This window comes from Spinacia oleracea, chromosome 5, assembly GCF_020520425.1.
Source record: "Spinacia oleracea cultivar Varoflay chromosome 5, BTI_SOV_V1, whole genome shotgun sequence".
NCBI lineage: Eukaryota > Viridiplantae > Streptophyta > Magnoliopsida > Caryophyllales > Amaranthaceae > Spinacia > Spinacia oleracea.
Window position 1 is genome coordinate 56,752,258 of NC_079491.1, and position 18,817 is coordinate 56,771,074.

Genomic DNA, 18,817 nt, shown 5'->3' on the forward strand with positions numbered 1-18,817 from the left:
ACAATAATCAGAAAACATCATCCATCTGGTTGTCTCGAGTAAAAATGGCTTATCAGATATTGTCAGCATACTCTGAGTCTGAGGTGATTACATTCATGGACCGCAATAGCCATTCTATTGCTAACTAGTCTGGAAGTGGAACATCAGAGCAAGTGGTACTGCACGGCCCAACAGCAATATTTATCAAACCATGTGATGACAGAATTACATTCTTGATATGCAAATGGCTGTCATATGAACTGACATGATGTAACCACATCAACTATACGTCTCAAACAGAATCACCGATTTTGGTTTCCATTGGCTGCATATATCATCATGAATGGAAAACAAAGATACAAAAGTTTCAACATTCAAATTTTCAATCATTTAGAACATCAATTCAATGCCAGCACCATGTTTTTCACAGCTGGAAACCAAATATCTAAACATCTAACAGCGATTATAAACCAACGGGATGATTGCATCCTCTGTAAATGAAGCACTTCCTCTCAGAAATATAATTCTGAAGGAAAACCCAGATAATTAACTGTGAAATAACTTGTTAGCCTCTAGGAAATTTCTTTTGACTTGAAATTCAGTTGCTAACACCGAAAACACAAACATGGGTGACTCCCTAAATTTGAACATGCTCTTAACATAAGCTTCCTGTAGATTTCCCAAACATCCCAAAATTTTGGGACAGAATGATTACATTCCAATAACAATTCACACTAATATATATTTAAAACCCAGTATAAAGGAGGGGTAAAACTACTTCTAACAAGGAAACAGTGTTACTCCTGTCGAAAAAACCCCGCTGAGTGACTAGTCATTACACCTTGGCCTTCCCAGCTTGAAGAACTTGAATTTTCTGTTGAACCTTCATTATCTACATAATGTCGAAAAAGAGATGCACAATGTCAGAACCTCCAACTACAAATGACCAACCCAGAAGAAAAAAAACAGCCTCCTGAATGTAAGCATTCCTTCATACAATATACCATTACCACCTAATTCATGAATTTTCTATATTCGATCCAAAACAAGCACCACGAGGATCCTCAAACTCAAGTTTGAATTACCTCACTGCATACATTAGTAGCAAACCAGATTACTAAGGATTGCAGACAGAAATAACAAGCATTTTAGATGCTGCTTTAAGAACGTACGGAAAAAGAACAGATCCAATCATTGGTCCCCATCTTTGAAGCATTATCTAGTTTATTTCTTCTTTGTTTCTGTTTCATGTGCAGAAATTTCCCTAACTATTACATCCAATTTTACAGTTGCAAACCCTTGGATAGGATTAATGGTCGAAAAGGTCTGTGGCAGAGGACCTGGTGCAAGTAGCTCAAAGCAAGCAAAACCCCTTGTATATAAATTTTCGGGAAGGAAAGGTAAATGGATCAGGATCTTTCGTGAACAGCCAGCCAACCAAAGCTCAAAGTAAGAAAAGCTAACGCTGATATTATCACCTTCAGCCAAGATTATTGATTCGTGAGCTACTTACCAAGCAGCATTTTGTTTTCGATCATTACAAAGCACATATCTGTTTTTTGCTGATCCGACCAAGCAGCATTTCATTTTGGATCATTACAAGGTAAATGTCTGTTTATTTGTTGATCCAGCCAGCTTATAAGACAAATTGTTTATAAAATATTAGAAGTTCACGATTCCTCTCAAGTCCCAACCCATCAAGAGAGAGTTGCATCAGATACCATAAACCACAAGGTGCATCACAAATTCAATTCACTGTTATTATCACAAAATACCATTTCAGTGGGCTTATACTTATTTTTTATTATGGAGTACAAGTCCAAATTTCACTCCCGACTCATCAGGAGACAGTTACATCAGATACCCTAAATGGCCTGAACCAATGTGCATCACAAACTCGATACACGTTTGTGATCACAAAGTATTCATTCAGTGGATTGTATTTGTGGAAACAAAGATATCATTTTGATGTCCCCATATAAATGTTAGAAGTAACAATTTTTAAAACATGTGAATAATAGAGCCTGCAGAAGTAGCATTCATTTTGAAACAAGAAGATTAGTAGCTTATTTGATTGGAAGGAAATTGGTGATAATAATTTATGGTTGATGTTAATTTATGCACATGGATGTTTCCCATGGTTGATGCTAATTTGTGCACATGGGGAGTGGACCACAAAAAATGCTAGGAAAGTTCCTTTATGGAAGTCTTTAACTCCATAGCTAATTAACAAAACAACAGATTCCTCTCAATTGTTAACAATTCAACTACAGGACAGAAGTGCCAATTATGTTCCTTTCTAGTCTCTTTGTTCTGTTCCCTTTTCTACCATTCCTTCCCCTTACTTTCTTTGCAAATCATTAGAAAAAACTAAATAAAATGTAAGGGATATAAACCCATCTCTAATTAGCAGACCTCTATCTTGCTATTACATTACTCCTACAAAAAAAATTGCATCAGAAACAGAGCAATAGAAGAAGAAAAGCTCCTCCTTATGCAAACAAAGAAGACCACAATCTGACGTCATCGACGCTATAGAAAAACTATGGCAACTCCAACACAATATTTCTTGCAGCAATCACATCAAATCAGGGGTCAGTCAAGTGTCTTTCTTTTCTTCTTTATCAAAGCTCACTAAGCTACCCAAGACAATGTCATTTCATGCATGTCATTTGCACAATCAGCGGAAAAAAGAAGGGACATGATGAATTCCAACTAAAATTATGTGGAAAGACTTGGAAGGATTTAGAATTGAGAAATAAAATAAGAATGGAATTGACATCACTAGCCAAAAAAAAATCTGAAGTCTCCATATTGAACAGGTCATCCATAACAATAACTGGTTTTGATATCAAGTCGGGAAGGAAACAAAGGCGTGGACGTCACACACAAATTAATGCGGCATGAATAATAAAAACAAATACAATCTCACAATCAAGGAAAGACAATATTATAGAGTGTGTATTAGATCCACAATATTCAGATTTTAGTGAACAAAATATTGACATAGTAAAAGAGACCAATGAGAAAGGTTCCCGCAAAAGAAGGAAAACCAAGTACTAACATTAACAGGTTCACAAAAAATCATTTTCCTTTGTTTGCTTTGTTAAGGGTGGAAAACAACTTTCCTAAAGGTGGAAAACAACTTCCTCTAGGAGAAAATCAACTTTCCTTTTGAAAAGAAGGCATGCCACATTTTCTATTCAAAATCCTTCCTCTTCTCTCATCTCATTTATCTTTAAAAGTTACAATACTTTTTTCCATTAAACATAAGTACAATGGCTTTATTATCCTCGTATTTGAACTAGTATTAGTAGAAATAAAATTATGTATAAATAAAAGGTGCGCATTGAATCCAAAAAGGCGCATGCCTTCGTCTTGCGCCTACGCTCCACGGACCTTGTGTGCCTTGCGCCTTTTAAAACTAAGCTTCCAACCTCCACCCACCCCCCACCCCCCACCCCCACAAACACTCATCTCTCACATGCGCAAAACAATACTTGGAATCAGAAACATTATGATGATCCCAAAGAGAAATGCAAAATATTAAAACCAACGGTATAACATTTTGGAAAGCTCTGACTCGAGAAAATTGAGGCGTATTTTACAAGATTGTACAAGGAAAAGAATCTTAGAAACCCCCTCCAACCCCCCCCCCCCCCCCAGCAGAATATTTTCTAATGGTATAGTTATCCATATGAAGAATGAACGAGGAGTAAAGCCTCCCAGTCAAGGAGTTAGAGAGTAACTGAAAAAGAGACAGCAGAATATTTTCTAATGGTATAGTTATCCATATGAAGAATGAACGAGGAGTAAAGAATCCTCTCAATCAAGAAGAAGTTAGAGAGTAACTGAAAAAGAGAAGGCTTAACAAGCTCAGAAACAAACAGAGCCTCCTAATTCTTTCAAGTGTCTCCAAGAACCTGCGGTAGGAAAACAATTTGGTGGCCAACTCGTATTATCTGTTGAGTACTGCAATGCTGAACCAAGCCAATCATGAAGGTTGAAAAACAGGACCCAGCACAGCTCATGTAATCAAGACGATTGAAAAGAAGTACATATCACTAAAATTACCAAGCTCAAATTCCAACATGGTTGTTATGGTATCAGATCTCAATTTGAACCCCTTACAATATCACTTCACTTGTGCCTAAAGGAGACAACCTTGTTGCTTTCTAGAAGAGTTAAATCCTTTATAAGATTCACATACTACCTCCGTTTCACTATACATGCAACATTTCACATTTAGGCAATATTTATTAACCAACTTTGACGATCTTTCTTTTACCATTATGTAAGAAAAAACAGAGTCAAGTGGGATCTTGTTAAATTCGTATCAATGAGAGGATTCCAAATATTAACATTTTACAACGTAACTTGTATGCAATTAGAGATATTAATGTCCAAAGAAGCGTGTTGGAGTACGTGAAAAAAGAAATATTGTTGTATTGTGAAACGGAGGTAGTATATTGCAACTTTTTCCTGATGAAAGACACATATCAGACACAGGTCACTACAATTAGTTTGCACTTTACAGAAACCATTTATTTAAGATGCCAAATTTTCAGATCTAACCAACCCTTCTCCCTAAAATTACAAACTCCACCCCACCAAAACCACACCAATGATCTCTGTGTTTGCTTCCCCATTTTTACTCCATTTCTATGACAAAAGGAAAATCACATATAATGAAACAAGCTCATAAGAGGATAGTAAAGAAACAAAAGTGAAATGATAAAATAACAACTGCCAAGGTAATAACCTTTCTAAATCACAAGTTCGTAATCTTTTTTGGAGTGACGAATGCGGTACAACCTGTTCCTAACGATAAAATGTGGGATCCCACCTAAACTCGTTTGTTTCAATTCAAAGGAACTAGATTTACTCCTCCTTCGATCTTCATATAATTAATAAACCTTTCTATATCAGAATTTTGAAAAAATTTGTTACTAAAGATGAAAATGTGGGACTCCCACCTAATGCAACTCTTTAGTTTTAATTAAAAGGAACTAGGTTCTCTACTCTATCATTGCAGCTACCGTTTATCATTTATGGAAGGGGCGAAATGATGCAGTGTGGCATAAAAGGGTCATGTCTGATCATAGGCTTCTCTCTGCAATTAAAGGAAGATGTCAAATTTAGAATTGTTAATGTTTTACCACAGAAGATAAAGCAAGTAGATATTGATTGGTTAAATACTCTTGCATAGTTCTCCGGCTGTTGCTGGTTGTCTGTTTTGAGCTCTTCGTTTTTTAGGGAGTCCTGCCTAGCAGGTTTGTCTCATACGTTGAGACTCTTAGGTTGTATGCAGTTCTTCTGTTATTGATTTTTAATTACCAAAAAAAAAATTAGGTTTACTTCTATGTTGATCTTCCCATAACTATCACTTCTTCTGATGCAACTTGTAGATACACAAGGCACCAATCTAAGATCATGTAAAATGCTAAAGAGACAAAGAACTAACACGAGGATGTCTAAATCCCTTACATGTTAGAAAAGCTCAATTTAGGAGAAGTAAAATGGTGAGAACATTTTACAAAGAGCATGAACATTTTGATCAAAAAATATTGTTGTCTCTTAAATAAGAAAGAGAAGCAAAAACATTACAATCTGTGAGACTGTGACCTTAACACTACCACATACCCAATGATACATGGAACTCAGGTTCGAGCCGAAACAGGTACGGGGATGTGGAACGCCAAGATGTTGGTCTTTATAATAATAAAAAAAATAGTAGTAAAAATATTCTGATAATAAAACTAATTCTTTTATTGAAGTAAATTCAAATAAAATAAATAAACAAATAAATTATTGAAGTAAATTCATGTGGGCCAGAAAAATAAAAAGTAAATTGCTCTTATGAGAGTAATCACGTGATAAACTGATAACTTTGAAGATTCCCATCCTTTATCATTTTCTTTATTTTATTTTTAAAAAGGTGAATGAGGACCTTTCATTTTCCTAATTTTACGATTAAACAAACTCCGATTTCAGTTCTACAGGGACGGCCTCAGACCGGCGAGATTAACGTCTCGGGGAAGACAATGTTCACACCCCTGGAATCGCCTCAACCTCGCGAGCAAAAGCCAGATCTTGAGAATCACCTTCAATTTCCAGATCTAAGTTTTTAAAGTTTCGGAGCTCCAATTTCGAAGATCCGGTTCGCATTTCAACTGCGATCCGTGACAAACAAACTCGTTTCGTGGAACGCCGCAACGTCCCATGTTCCGGGTATCACTGATCATACCTCTTTGAACTTCCTTTGCAATGGCCTAATAAAGATATCAACCACTAGGGTAGATTGCCCAACACGGTTGCCAAGCCCAATGCTATGCCACAAACGATTATGATGTCTTATATTAGGGCTACACATTACACACCAACTCCAATGTCTCTATCTAAAGCCGTCATTCCATCCTCATCCTTTGAGAAATAAACATGAACATCCACCGTGTTATATGCTTTGTTGAACTCATATTTGAGGATGATCCTTCCTTACTTTTTCTTGCAACGCCATTCACCCGCTCATGATTAATAAGAACCCATCATTAAGAGTCTCTCTCCACCAAAGGCAGACGTAATGTAAAATATTGTCTTCTACTAAGACTCATTTACGCCAATAAATAATGGGCTTTAATCTTAGACATTAGATACAGGACTCTTTGGATTGACATTATTTGCTTAGAACAAAGGTCTTGAAAATGGCATAAACTATAGATTATTGTTTAGCACGTATACTAAAAATCCAAAAGTAAAATCATTAAGAGAATTAAGACATCATGCCGTATAGTTTCAACCTAAAAAAATCCAATCCAACAAAGACGAAATGACAAAAATAGAAGCTTATAAACAAAAATAGGAGCTTAAAAAGGAAGATCCACGTTTGTACACTTTGCTTCCTCCGTTCTTTATTTAAATATTGCTCCATGTTGACTTTACACTCCCCAACCCATGACTTTAACTTTTAATATATCGAATGAATCATGTATAACTAAAAATTATAGAAAGTTGTTATTTAGAAAAAAGTATATGGATATGAATCTAAGATCTCACATGACTACAATTTTTTCTTACGTATGAATCACAAACATGATAAAAGATTTAGTGTGAATAGTGTAAAAAAATGGTGCCATTCTTAAGGAATGTAGGAAGTATATAAAGTTAGTTTTACCATTATGCCAACCTTTCAAACCAGAAAAATTATTGTTTCTTTTATGCTTCTAATGAGTACATTTGTTGTGTTGGTCGATGAAACGAAAGGTGTGGAAAGTAAGTCGGAACTATGGAGACATACTTGGAGATCTCGTGGCTCTAAGTTGAGCAAAAGTAAGACAAAAAATATTTGTAGTGTAAGTTTCGCCATGATAGAATCATGGAAGTAGGGACAATCACCTTAGATGAGAGGACTGTAAAAGGTTTATATGTCGTCCTAGGATATATTATCCAAAAGGATGGGGAGTTGGATAGAGATGTTGCTCATACTCCATAGAATTAAATCAGGTTAGTTGAAGTGGAAGAGTGTTATTACGTTTCCTTATAGGATCATCCCTCTATGATCATGGCATGCCCCCATAGCTTGAAGGGTAAAATCTACCAAGGCTGCACTTTTATGTGGTACGGAATGTTTGGCTATGAAAAAATGTCACATGTGGTGGAGATGCGTGTATTGCATTGGTTGTGTGGCCATAAAAGAAATGATCAGTTAAGGAATGAGGTGAGTAGGAACAAAGTAAGGGATTACACCGATTGAGAACAAGATGAGGAACGGAAACCAAATGATGCTCCAGCTAAGAGGTTTAAAGAGTGTCAACCCGATGGAATTGAGGGGCATAGGAAGGCCAAAGCAAACTTGCAAGAGGGTGATTGAGAATGATATGAGCATGAAACTTGAAGACGTTTTTTTTTCTTCTAATCAACAATACTCGTTCTCTATCCTCAATAGAATTAATGAAGCTTTAAGCTCAAATTTAACAGTCCTTTACATTCACCCAATTTTTTTCTACTAAAAACACTCATTCTCTCCTCAAATAGAATCCATTGAAGGTATACGCTCAAACTCAACAAAGTTCTTTAAATTCAACTAATCTTAGCAGCACATCCTAAACATGATTGAATCAACTACTCTAATGTTGGTGAAAGAAGAGAGGGAGAAAGAGGAGATAAAAACATGAATGAAGGTCTTTTCTTTGAATTAAGATGACAAATGGCTCATTCTAGCTCAAATGTAGAAAACTATATGCAAGTATTATAACAAACTTTCGAATTGGAAGTTAAAGACCAATTTAATTTGAAAAAATGTGAGAAATTTGGAGAGATAAAATGGAGGAAGTGGAGTTGAAGTTTATGTATGGTTTCTTTCATGTTCTGATAAAAAAAAACATACAGAGTGTTCTGAAAAACATACAACAAACATGTATCATGTTCTAAACAAATATACATGTTCTAAACAAACATACGACACGTTCTAAACAACCATACAGCATGTTCTAAACAAACATACAACATGTTCAAACTTGTATAAGAACTGAAAAACATACAACAAATATGTATCATGTTCTAAACAAACATATGACACGTTCTAAACAACCATACATCATGTTCTAAACAAACATACAACATGTTTAAACTTGTATAAGAAAAATTTGTTTATTTACAACGTTGTCATTAATGAACGCGGCTAATAACGCGGCTAATAACGCGGTTAGATCCCTCATAATCCAATAGTCTAGATTTATTCTTATATAAATAGTGTATACTCACATAGAGAAGTAGCATAATTGAGAGCGTGAAAGGAATGTAAGTATGTAACGAGTCACAAAAAATAGGGTTCAAAAAAACAAGGTCGGTATCACATGAGCTAGGCACGTAGAACTTTAACTTATTCCCACAATACAAATGCCGAAGCAACCAATATGTCTTAGACCCAAGTCCCCACCTATGCCTAAAGGAAACCAATAGACCATCATTAACCCGTCAATCAATAATTCAAGCCATCAATTAAAAAAAATTAAAAAAATTAAAAAAATTAAAAATTCTTGGATCATAGACCAATAGAGTTGAATCACAGTGGAGCCCATCATAACTCAAATTATTTTAAGCCTTTCAACCATTCAAAATATTTAATGAGTAATTTCATGAATAACGACATGAATACAACTCCTTAAACTCACAAGCAATGGTAAAAAAGTATCCTTAGGTAGGAACTCCATTTTCACTCGTTGGTAGATGACCTCAGCTCTTATGATTAAATAGCATATATTTTGCATCTAGCCTTATAATTGTCTCCAGTCCACCCAATACAAACTAGTTCCCATTATCTCCTTTGGAGGTACGAGAAACAACTAAAAATCACCGTTCACTAAAAAATACAAGTCTTTGATCATTCTCCTTTACATATTCTAGCAAAGAATGCCCTCACAACTCTAAAAGAAGTTATGTTGATCCATGACAACCTCACAAACCAAAGAAGAAATCAGACAAAGCAAAGGAGAAATTAAACTAGGATCCCTTGGAGGACTTCCAAATTGTGCAAGAAAGAAGGCAAGAATAAAATCAAACTTCCATGATATATACACTCAACAATCTTACTAAGGCATTGAGTATGTTCCAAATCCTATTCTTTACCATCAAGTAGATTGGAAGCTAAACAATCTAATAAACAAAGTCACCAAAATGTTAATTTAGATGTTTCAACAAAGCCTAGAGTTTATGGTGGTCACAACCCAGCTACAAAGAGGCACAACCAATGATAAAATATACGATTTGAAATCAACAAATAAATTTTAGAAAATAAAAAAGAAAGAATATCAACTGATTTGTATTCACATACCCCTTCCTTTTTGCTATTTTGCTTGTCTTCCATATCTTGCAGAGTTGCATCAAGACGTTTCCTGGGGTAAAAATGAAGAAGAGTAAGACAACACTTATGGGAGAACAAACATAGTATGCAACCAGAAAAGGCACTTGCAATCCTCAAACTATAGAAACAAAGGTTTAAACAATACACCTAAAGCGATATATCAACATTATTTGCGCCTATGTTTATTATGTCTTTGTACATGGATATATTGCCAAAAGTCAACGGACCCTTAACATTATATGGAAAGACGTTTCCTAGGGTAAAAATGAAGAGTAATGCCCTGTTCTTTTTGGCTTAATTTCAGTTTTAGAATTTATTTTTCGGTTCAGTTCAGTTCACCTTATTACTATTCTTATTGGTGTTGTTATTAGGAAAATTTGCCAAAAACAACCTTTTATAACCTGTTTTTTGCGAGAAACAACCTTTTTAAAAATAATTGGCGAAAAAAGACCTTAAAGTAAAAAAAAAATTGCGAGAGACAACCATTTTTCCTTTTCTGGCGTTGACTACTCATTTCCGACCTTTAACACGCCGGTTTTTCTAACTTCACCCCCTTTTCCCTCCAATTTTGTCCCTTAAAACCAAAAACAAGCAAAAAAAACCCAAAAAAAATTATTCTAGTATAAGCTACTGTTCTGATTTTTTTTTTTTTTTTGGGGGGGGGGGGGGGGGGGGAGGGGGGGGTTTGCTTGTTTTTTGTGTTAAGGGGTTGGGTAGGAAAGTACGAGGAACTCCCTGCGGCTAAAACTTATGTATGAGCATATACATAACAAAGCTAGCTGACAAAAGAGAAAAAACTCAAAAAAATTGTTGTCAACTTTTTTTTGAAAAATAATATTTTTATGTTTACTTTTTGGATTGATTATGGATACGAAAAAATGAAGTAATTGGTACAAAAAAATAGAACCTTGGAATTTTTTGGTACTTTTTTTTAAAGGAATTGTACTTTTTGTAAAGAAATAGTACTTTTTTGTAAAGAAATTGTACTTTCTCTGTCCATTTTGTCACTTTCTCTCTCTATTGTCGTTTCCTACTGGGGAAAGGGGTGAATTTAGCAAAATCGGCGAGTCATAAGCCGAAAATGAGTAGTCAACGCCAGAAAAGGCAAAATGGTTGTCTCTCGCAAGTATTTTTACTTTAAGGTCTTTCTTCGGGAAAAAAAAATTAAGGTTGTTTCTTGCAAAAAATGGGTTATAAAAGGTTGTTTTTGGCAAATTTGCCTTGTTATTATTATTATTTTATTGTTATTTAGTACTATTTCCGTTCTTGAATGTTAGTCCCCTTTTTTAATTGAGTTGTTCTTTTTATTAGTCCCTTTTGGAATATTTTTTTATTTGACTACATTTATTCCCTTTATACCCTTATAAATATCTCAAATGCCCACTTGTTTACTCTCAAGTAACTTTTATCCTCATTAACCCCCCCATTATTATATTGAAATTCATGTGACAACTGTACTTTTGTTAGATTATTTTAGATTCCAAAAGGGACTAACATTTGAATAGAGGGAGTAATATATTATTTATCATATCTTATTATTTATTTATTAATTTACTACTTCCTCCGTTAGTTCTTTTTTAGTTGACACAATTCTTTTATCACGTTTACCAATTCAATATTTCAATCACTAATTTAATATCTTTAATTATCAATAGGTAAATTATAAAAGGTTGATATTATAAATCTATACAATGAGATGATTATAGCAAGACCCCACATGACTATAATTTTTCTTAACTATAAATCAAAAATTAACCGTTAAAATATATTATATTATATGAATAGTGTCAAAAGTCAAATTATGTTAACTACAAAAGAACGGAGTATTATTTATTATTTATCATTTATTAGTATTTATTTATTATTATTATTACTATTTAGTAAATATTATTATTTATTTATCGTTTTTCTTATTATTATCAATTATTAACTACTCCTTCTGTCCCTAATTTTTTTCCCGTTTGTCATTTTACGCGGTTATTAAGAATAAGGGAACATTACAAGATTAACAATCATTATTTTACTTTTATGGGGAATTGTTGTTTTTCAGATTTTTTTTCACAAGAAAACAAACAGTTGTAAGGGTTGTGAGCCGATAGAATTTAAGGAACAAAAGTGTCAACTCATTAACCCATCCAAACTTAAACCAACCAACGAGATTACAATGTCTTTTATTGATAAACCAATAGAATTACAAGGTTGTAAAGAAAAGAAAAGAATGAAAAGATCATTAAACGGGAAAAACACTTAGGGACGGAGTATTCCCTCCGTCCCTTTTTAATCTTTACGCTTTCCTTTTCTGGTGTCCCATATTAATTTTTACATTTAGAATATGTTCATTTATATTGTATCATAAATGCCTTTAGTATTCTGTCAAAAATCGTGTAAGTGATTATTTAATTAATTAAAATCATTAGAACACTAAGCATTTCACACTTTCCCATTGAGATATTAAATGTCTCACACTTTCCCATTGTCATATTTTGGATAAGAGTGAAAACATAACCAATAAACGTAATTTGTATTGTTTAAATAAATAAAAAAGGAAGAATCTTTATCAACATTAATTAGTTGTTAAATCGCATGCATGATACCAAACGTAAATAAAAAGGGACGGAGGGGGTATATTATTAAATATTAAGTAATTATTATTTACTATTTATTATTTATTTCAATTCAGTAATATAAGACATCACTTCAGAGAAAACAAACATAACACGCAAACAGAAAAACTTGTTGTAATCCTCAAAGGCTCAAACGGAAACAAAGGTTTAAACAATATAGTAGAAGCAATATATCAACATTATTTGAGCATTTGTTTATCATGTCTTTGTACATGGGTCAATTGCCAAAAATCAAAGGGCCCTTTCTATTGTGGTATAATTCATATATGTCTTATCCTCTTTATGATACTCTTTGAATGATGAATCTACAACTTTGGTTAGAGTTATGGCTCGATGGATCAAATCATGAATAACTCATGGACATTCATTAATTCAATGATGAAGAATATGAAACGGGTTTAAGACAAACATCGTAGCTAACCATCGTGTTGGGAAAAGCACTTGCAGGATAATCCGGTGGCAAGGTGGCCTCAAGTTGGGAGTGAAAATAAGGGCATTGATGAATGATGATTCAGAAAATCTAAAGAAACAGGATGGAGTCCCACCTACATACAAACCACAAAAAGACTATCTATAGCCCTTGACTAGAGTGCGAGATAACCCTCTAGGAGAGGGAAAGGGGAGCGCTTACTGGGGGTAATGGTGGAAGAAAAGGGTTTGAAGCAGAGTGTGTGAAGACTTGAAGACGATAAGGACAGTTAACAATGGATTTACAAGCATTGCATATATGGAAGGGGTAACAAAATGCAATACTGCTTAGACTTTGAACATCAAAGGAAACCTTCATAGCAAAAAAAAACATGGGTATGAGGTGGGTACTACCATGTGAAGATGGTGCCTTTCTCATCCAATCTTTCTTCCCGTGTTATTGTGCTATTGAGGTCGTTTTTATTACATTGTGATACCAAATTCCACGTAGGTGGTTCTTGTGAACTCAATGTTCATTGTCCATAATATCTTCAAGCGCTTCTACTTTAAATTATTTTCCTACCCTTTTCTTACGGTAATTGTCTACAATGAGAACTACCCTTCCATTTTCCAGAAAATTAGTCCATACTCGTGCCAAGGGCCATACGTAGTCTTCATATAGGTGGAACTATCTTCAATATTGGAATCATCATCGCCTATATCTTCACCCGCAAACCGAGTAACAATTTTTTTACATGGATAAGCCTCCTAGTAAATGCCAATCCCGGTGCTTGGCCAGAATGTACGAGATCTTTCTTCGTGTTGAAGTAATACAAAAAGCAGGGAGTCATGTTTAATCTTTGATGAGCAAAGGGGGCATGTGCAAATTCCCTCCTCCCCCTCACATCCAATATGAGTTTTCCGCTACTTTATTCTTCAACCTCTAAAAAGTTAAAGTCTATGGATACCTCATAATACAATCCATTGACCATGGTGGCTCTGGCAAAGGAAAATCAAAATTACTTAGAGGAAATAATTATTAATCTTGAAAATCTTCAGCAGACAATGATGAGATAAGTAGGGATGTGTCAGTCCTAAATTGCTTTGTTTGGGACATACAAAGAAACTGGCCTGATTTATAGTTTTGTTTTTCTGTGTCTATGTGAGGACATCGTGTCCTCTTAATGTAGTTCGACTAGTTTCTACTGTTACTTGTGCGGTTTTAATAAATATCATTTCTTATTTAAAAAGCATCAGTGTAAGTTTCAAACTTGCTGGAAGATTCGTGAATGACAGTTTCCTTTAACGAGGAAAACTGACAAGGCTTCCAAAAATGTTCTGCAAAGGCACCAAAACTAGATGGAAAGCCTTCCAAAATTTACTCATAGTTGAAAGGATCATTACTAACTAGTAAGACGCGAGCATTGCAAACAAAAATAGTTTTCTTGTTATAAAAACCTAAGTCGCAACCTGCTCCAAATCTGAAATCGTGACAATAAATGGGTCAGATATATGCTTTCTTGACTAATACCAATCTTCTCTTACCCCTAAAGAAAATGTATCTTCACTGCAATAATAAACAGAAGGATCTTATGAACTCTGGGGTCTCTGACCAACCACCGCCACCCAACCTAATCAAGGAAAACAAGGTAGTCCATAGAACAAATACCAGAAGCTGTGGCATGCCATCTTTTCGCAACATACAGTAGTACCTTGTGGTTTGCTTAATGTCAAAACACTAATACTTTTTTCAACTTAATAATCCTACAAACCCTAGTTTTTTTCAACTCAATATACATAAGTAACAAAGCCTCGTATCTAGGACAATTACAAGACCAGGCATGTAATAGAACAAAGCGACCAGCACTTCTTTTCCCCGTCTAACCATAGGAAAAAAAAACATAGATAAGGTGGTAATGACTGGTAGCTGAATTTGCGAGCTGCAACAAAAGCTAAATGATGAACTGAAGGTATTGGGCTGTAGCGCATGGCATGCTCGATCGATAAATTACGTTATCCAGGAGTTCGTTGTAACTCGTAATTTGGAGGCTTAATTTTCATCAACATATTTTTCCACTAATCCAATATAAGAAGATTATATCAATCATGGCCGAATTCAAGTCAATTGTTGGGGTTGCAATTCTTTCAACAACATAAACTCTCACATGTTGCCCAGATAATTCGCGTGCTAAAACCTAAGTGGAAGAATAGAGAGAGGGTTTAGGAATAGATAAACACAAACCCCAATTAACACATATCACTAGCTCCTTGTTGCTTCCGATTGATAACAATAAAAGAAAAGAAAGCTAATATTGTAAAACAAACCCCACAAAACCCTTATGAGACATAACATGATGACACCATTTTCACCTGAGGCTTTGTTTAGCACCATTACCATTAACCTTCTTCACCATCATTTCAAGTCAATCCCATTACGGAGCAAAAAAACGATCAACAACAAACCCGTGCATTAACAAAAATAAGTTACATAGTGATAATTAGAAACCGCATCATTTTATAATGAGATAAAAAAAACAAATCCTTTAAACCGCTACTAGACCTAAACAGATTCATAAACATGGCAAAAATAAAAAAGATATAAAATGCAGCAAGCACAATTGCAGTACAATGCTACTCTGATTTATTCCACCATACATCAATGCAATTAAAAAAGGCGAATAGGGGTTAAATTCAAGGGACAAAAGAATAGGGAGCATACAATTCAGCCGAAATATACTCAATCCTCTTCCGCACATTTGCATTGGCCTCCGCCAAATCCTGCTTAACTAAAACCGGACCTATCAATTTGTACACATTCGCATCTTCACTCAACAAATCCAACTCCTAAACCAAGTTCACCCAAAATTTATGCAGAAATTAATACCTAAAATCAAATTTTACAACAAAAATTTAAATAGGAATGAGAGAAACAAGAGAAATACCTTGAGAACGAGCTCATTTTCGCCTAGTTGCACAGTGTACTTCTTTCTGATTTCATGATTCTTGGCAATATCTGTTTCACCAGAAAATACTAGAATTAGGAGGGAAACTAGGATCAAATGATTACAAAAATACGAGAAAATTAGAGAATTGGAGGTGTGCCTTTTTGGAGTTTACGGAGATCGTTGGCTTTGCTCTCTAGCTCGCGCTGCAAGTCTCTCATAGCTGCTGAAGACGCCATTGTTGTCGCTTTTCTTTCTTCTTTATTTATTCGCCCTGCTATGCTACTACCAACCTTTGAACTGCGGACTGCGGAAGTGCGGAGTAAGAGAGTTTCGCACCGTGGTAGGGGGAGCAAAAGGAATTGAAAAGCGTTGCTCTAGGCAAACTACCGACCCAGCCCCCAGGTCTAATTGGTTCCGCAAATGAATTGTTCGGACCGAGTTGGGTAAAGGCTACCGGTATATTAGGAGTACAAGAAATATTGTACACCACGAATAATTTTTTAATAATGAGAGAAAATACATTCTGAAAACTTTATTGAGTGATTTTCTTCAATATTGAATAAAGATTCAATAATTTTCAAAATATGTTACTTTCTAACTTAATTCTCGCCATACTGTTTACGTCAGTATGGAAGAAATAATTTTTTTTTTTCGCTTCAGATCAGAACCGCCATTTGAGTTGGCGGTTTGCACCATTGAACTGCCAATTCAAATGGCGGTTTTGTATGCATCATATCTCATGAAGGAAATAATGCCCTTGGTCCAAGTATGCATTCTATGTTAAGTCTAATAAATGCGGTTCAGTATTAATTAACAAGTTAATAATTCAGTGAGATCAAGTGAACTGAATGCCTAGCTAGAGGCCGCTTCAGTTCAAGTGGAATTAATGATATTAATCCACAGCTTACTCTTGACTGAACCCGTAGGGTCACACAAATAGTACGTAAACGGATCAAGTATTTAATGGCATTAAATACTCCATCTATGAATATTCGGAACCGACGGATCTTGGTTTCAGTGGGAGCTGAGATCGTCACAGGCAAGAAATGAATACTCCGGAAACGATGATATTACCGGAAACGGAAATATGGATCGTATCGGAAATATAAATATTATCCAAGTCGTAGATGTTGCCGGAAACGGAAACATGGTACGTATCGGAAAATATTATCGGAAATGGAAATATTGCCAGAATCGGAAATATTGCCGGAAACGGAAATATTGTCAGAATCGGAAATATTATCGGAATCGGAAAATAATTCCGGAAACGGAAATATTAAATATTTGTTCGAAACGGAAATTAATTCCGGAATCGGAAATATTAAATATTGTTCGTATCGGAAATGAATTCCGGAATCGGAAATTTAATCGGAAGCGTATCGTACGAATAAGCATCGGACGAGGCCTGCCGGACGAGGGCCCAGCACGAAGCCAGGCCATCGCCCAGCAAGCCAAGCGCGCCACACGAACAGCCAAGGCCACGCCAGGCCCAGCGCAAGGCCAGGCCCAGCTGGCCGAGGCAGCGCGCACAGCGCGCGCAGCGCGCGCAGGAGCTACGTGGGCTTGTAGCTCGCGTAGGCCTCGCTGCGTGGGCTGCTGCTCGCACGCACGCGCATGGGTGGCCCATCGTGGCTGCCGTGTGTGTGTGCGTGAGTGTTTGTGTTCATGCACGATTCCTAAAGCATGCAGAGTTCGGTTAATGATTAAATTCCTAATTCTATTAGATAAATTAATTAATTAGAGTTCTTGTAGGATTCTAGGTTTAATTAATTTGTATCTGAATAGGATTCCAATTCCCTTTCCATACCCCTATAAATATGTGGTCTGGGTTCACAATTTATAACGAGTTTCAAAGTATTCAAAGTGAGTTTTTGAGAGAAAAATTCAATCACACATCTTGCTCAAAAGTGCCGAAAATTCTAGTACCTTAAGGGCGATTCTAGTTGGTCAATCTTAAGGCGGATCCGGACGTGCTGTGGACTATCTACGGAGGGACGACACTTGGAGTCCTAAAGACTTGTTCTTGTTCGGTTCGGGCGCAGCTAGGGAGGGCACGCAACAAAGAGTATGCATCTAAATTATGCTATATGATTATGTGTAAATAATATGTATTCCTGGGTTAATGGTTGTTTCCGCATGATTTATGTAATATCATATGTATCATAACCTAACAGTGGTATCAGAGCCTCTTATTATTTTCATAATCTAAATTGCATGAACATGGTTAAATATTACAAATTTGCAAGAATTAAAAGGGGTGATTAATTTTCGTAATTGTTAATTAATTGCAAATTGCGTTTATTTAATTATACGTACGCAGTTTTTCGGCAGTTTCTTCGTTACTCATCCAAATCGAGTGATTTTTGTGTCAATTCCGCATGTAAAAGGCATTCTAAAATCTTGACAAAAATAGTGTTTTTCTGCCGAACCCAGAATTCTCAAATTCGAAGCCTAACTATGACTTTTTGAAGGTTTTAGTTTTTCGAATGCAAAATTTCGTAAATTTAAGATGTTAAATTAAATATTTGCGATTCTTGTTGATAAATCTTGAATTTTTGATTGACCTACTGTATATGTTTAACAAGTTTGAATGCCTAGCCTTGTTAATTATGCAATCTAATTTGTAATTATGATTAATTTGTTGAAAATTAGAATAATTTAGAATTAATTTGATTTTCATAATTAATTATAATTTAATTAGAAACCTATGATTAAAAACCACCATAAAAATTGTAAATTTATGATAAATTTTAAATTTTTATGACCTAGACTTGAATCCATAATAATCGGAAATCAATTGGATAATAAATTTTCGATTTTTCGCCCTAAAATTATGAAATTAATATTATTTATTAATTTGTCATTAATTTTAAATATAAATTTTAATTTTTTATGCGATTCGTTCATATAACTTGCACGCACAAAGCAATGGACGCTTCGTGTTACCCTTAAGGGGTGTTGTATAGTGCGGGCATGCGACGACGAGCAAAGGAGCTCGTCGC

The 18,817-nt window shown here is 35.2% G+C and overlaps 1 protein-coding gene across 1 annotated transcript; it reads right to left on the reverse strand.

Annotated features, from left to right (window-relative positions):
• Positions 1–323: 323 nt before the first annotated feature.
• LOC110804650 (prefoldin subunit 6) lies at positions 324–16,233 on the reverse strand. Its single transcript, XM_022010256.2, has 5 exons — positions 15,973–16,233; positions 15,813–15,883; positions 15,590–15,714; positions 9,809–9,869; positions 324–871 (listed from the first exon to the last, which is right to left on the reverse strand). The coding sequence occupies exons 1-5, from the start codon at positions 16,049–16,051 to the stop codon at positions 815–817; spliced, it is 393 nt and encodes a 130-aa protein (XP_021865948.1). The 5' UTR covers positions 16,052–16,233; the 3' UTR covers positions 324–814.
• Between the last annotated feature and the right edge of the window lie 2,584 nt (positions 16,234–18,817).

Bases quoted from the DNA above. Each gene is read 5' to 3' on its own strand.
- LOC110804650 (XM_022010256.2), bottom strand. From the start codon at position 16,051: ATGGCGTCTTCAGCAGCTATGAGAGACTTGCAGCGCGAGCTAGAGAGC. The intron at 15,884-15,972 runs GCACACCTCCAA...CTGGTGAAACAG, and splicing joins TCTCCGTAAACTCCAAAAAG to ATATTGCCAAGAATCATGAA. The intron at 872-9,808 runs GTATGTGAATAC...GACATTATGTAG, and splicing joins AAAATAGCAAAAAGGAAGGG to ATAATGAAGGTTCAACAGAA.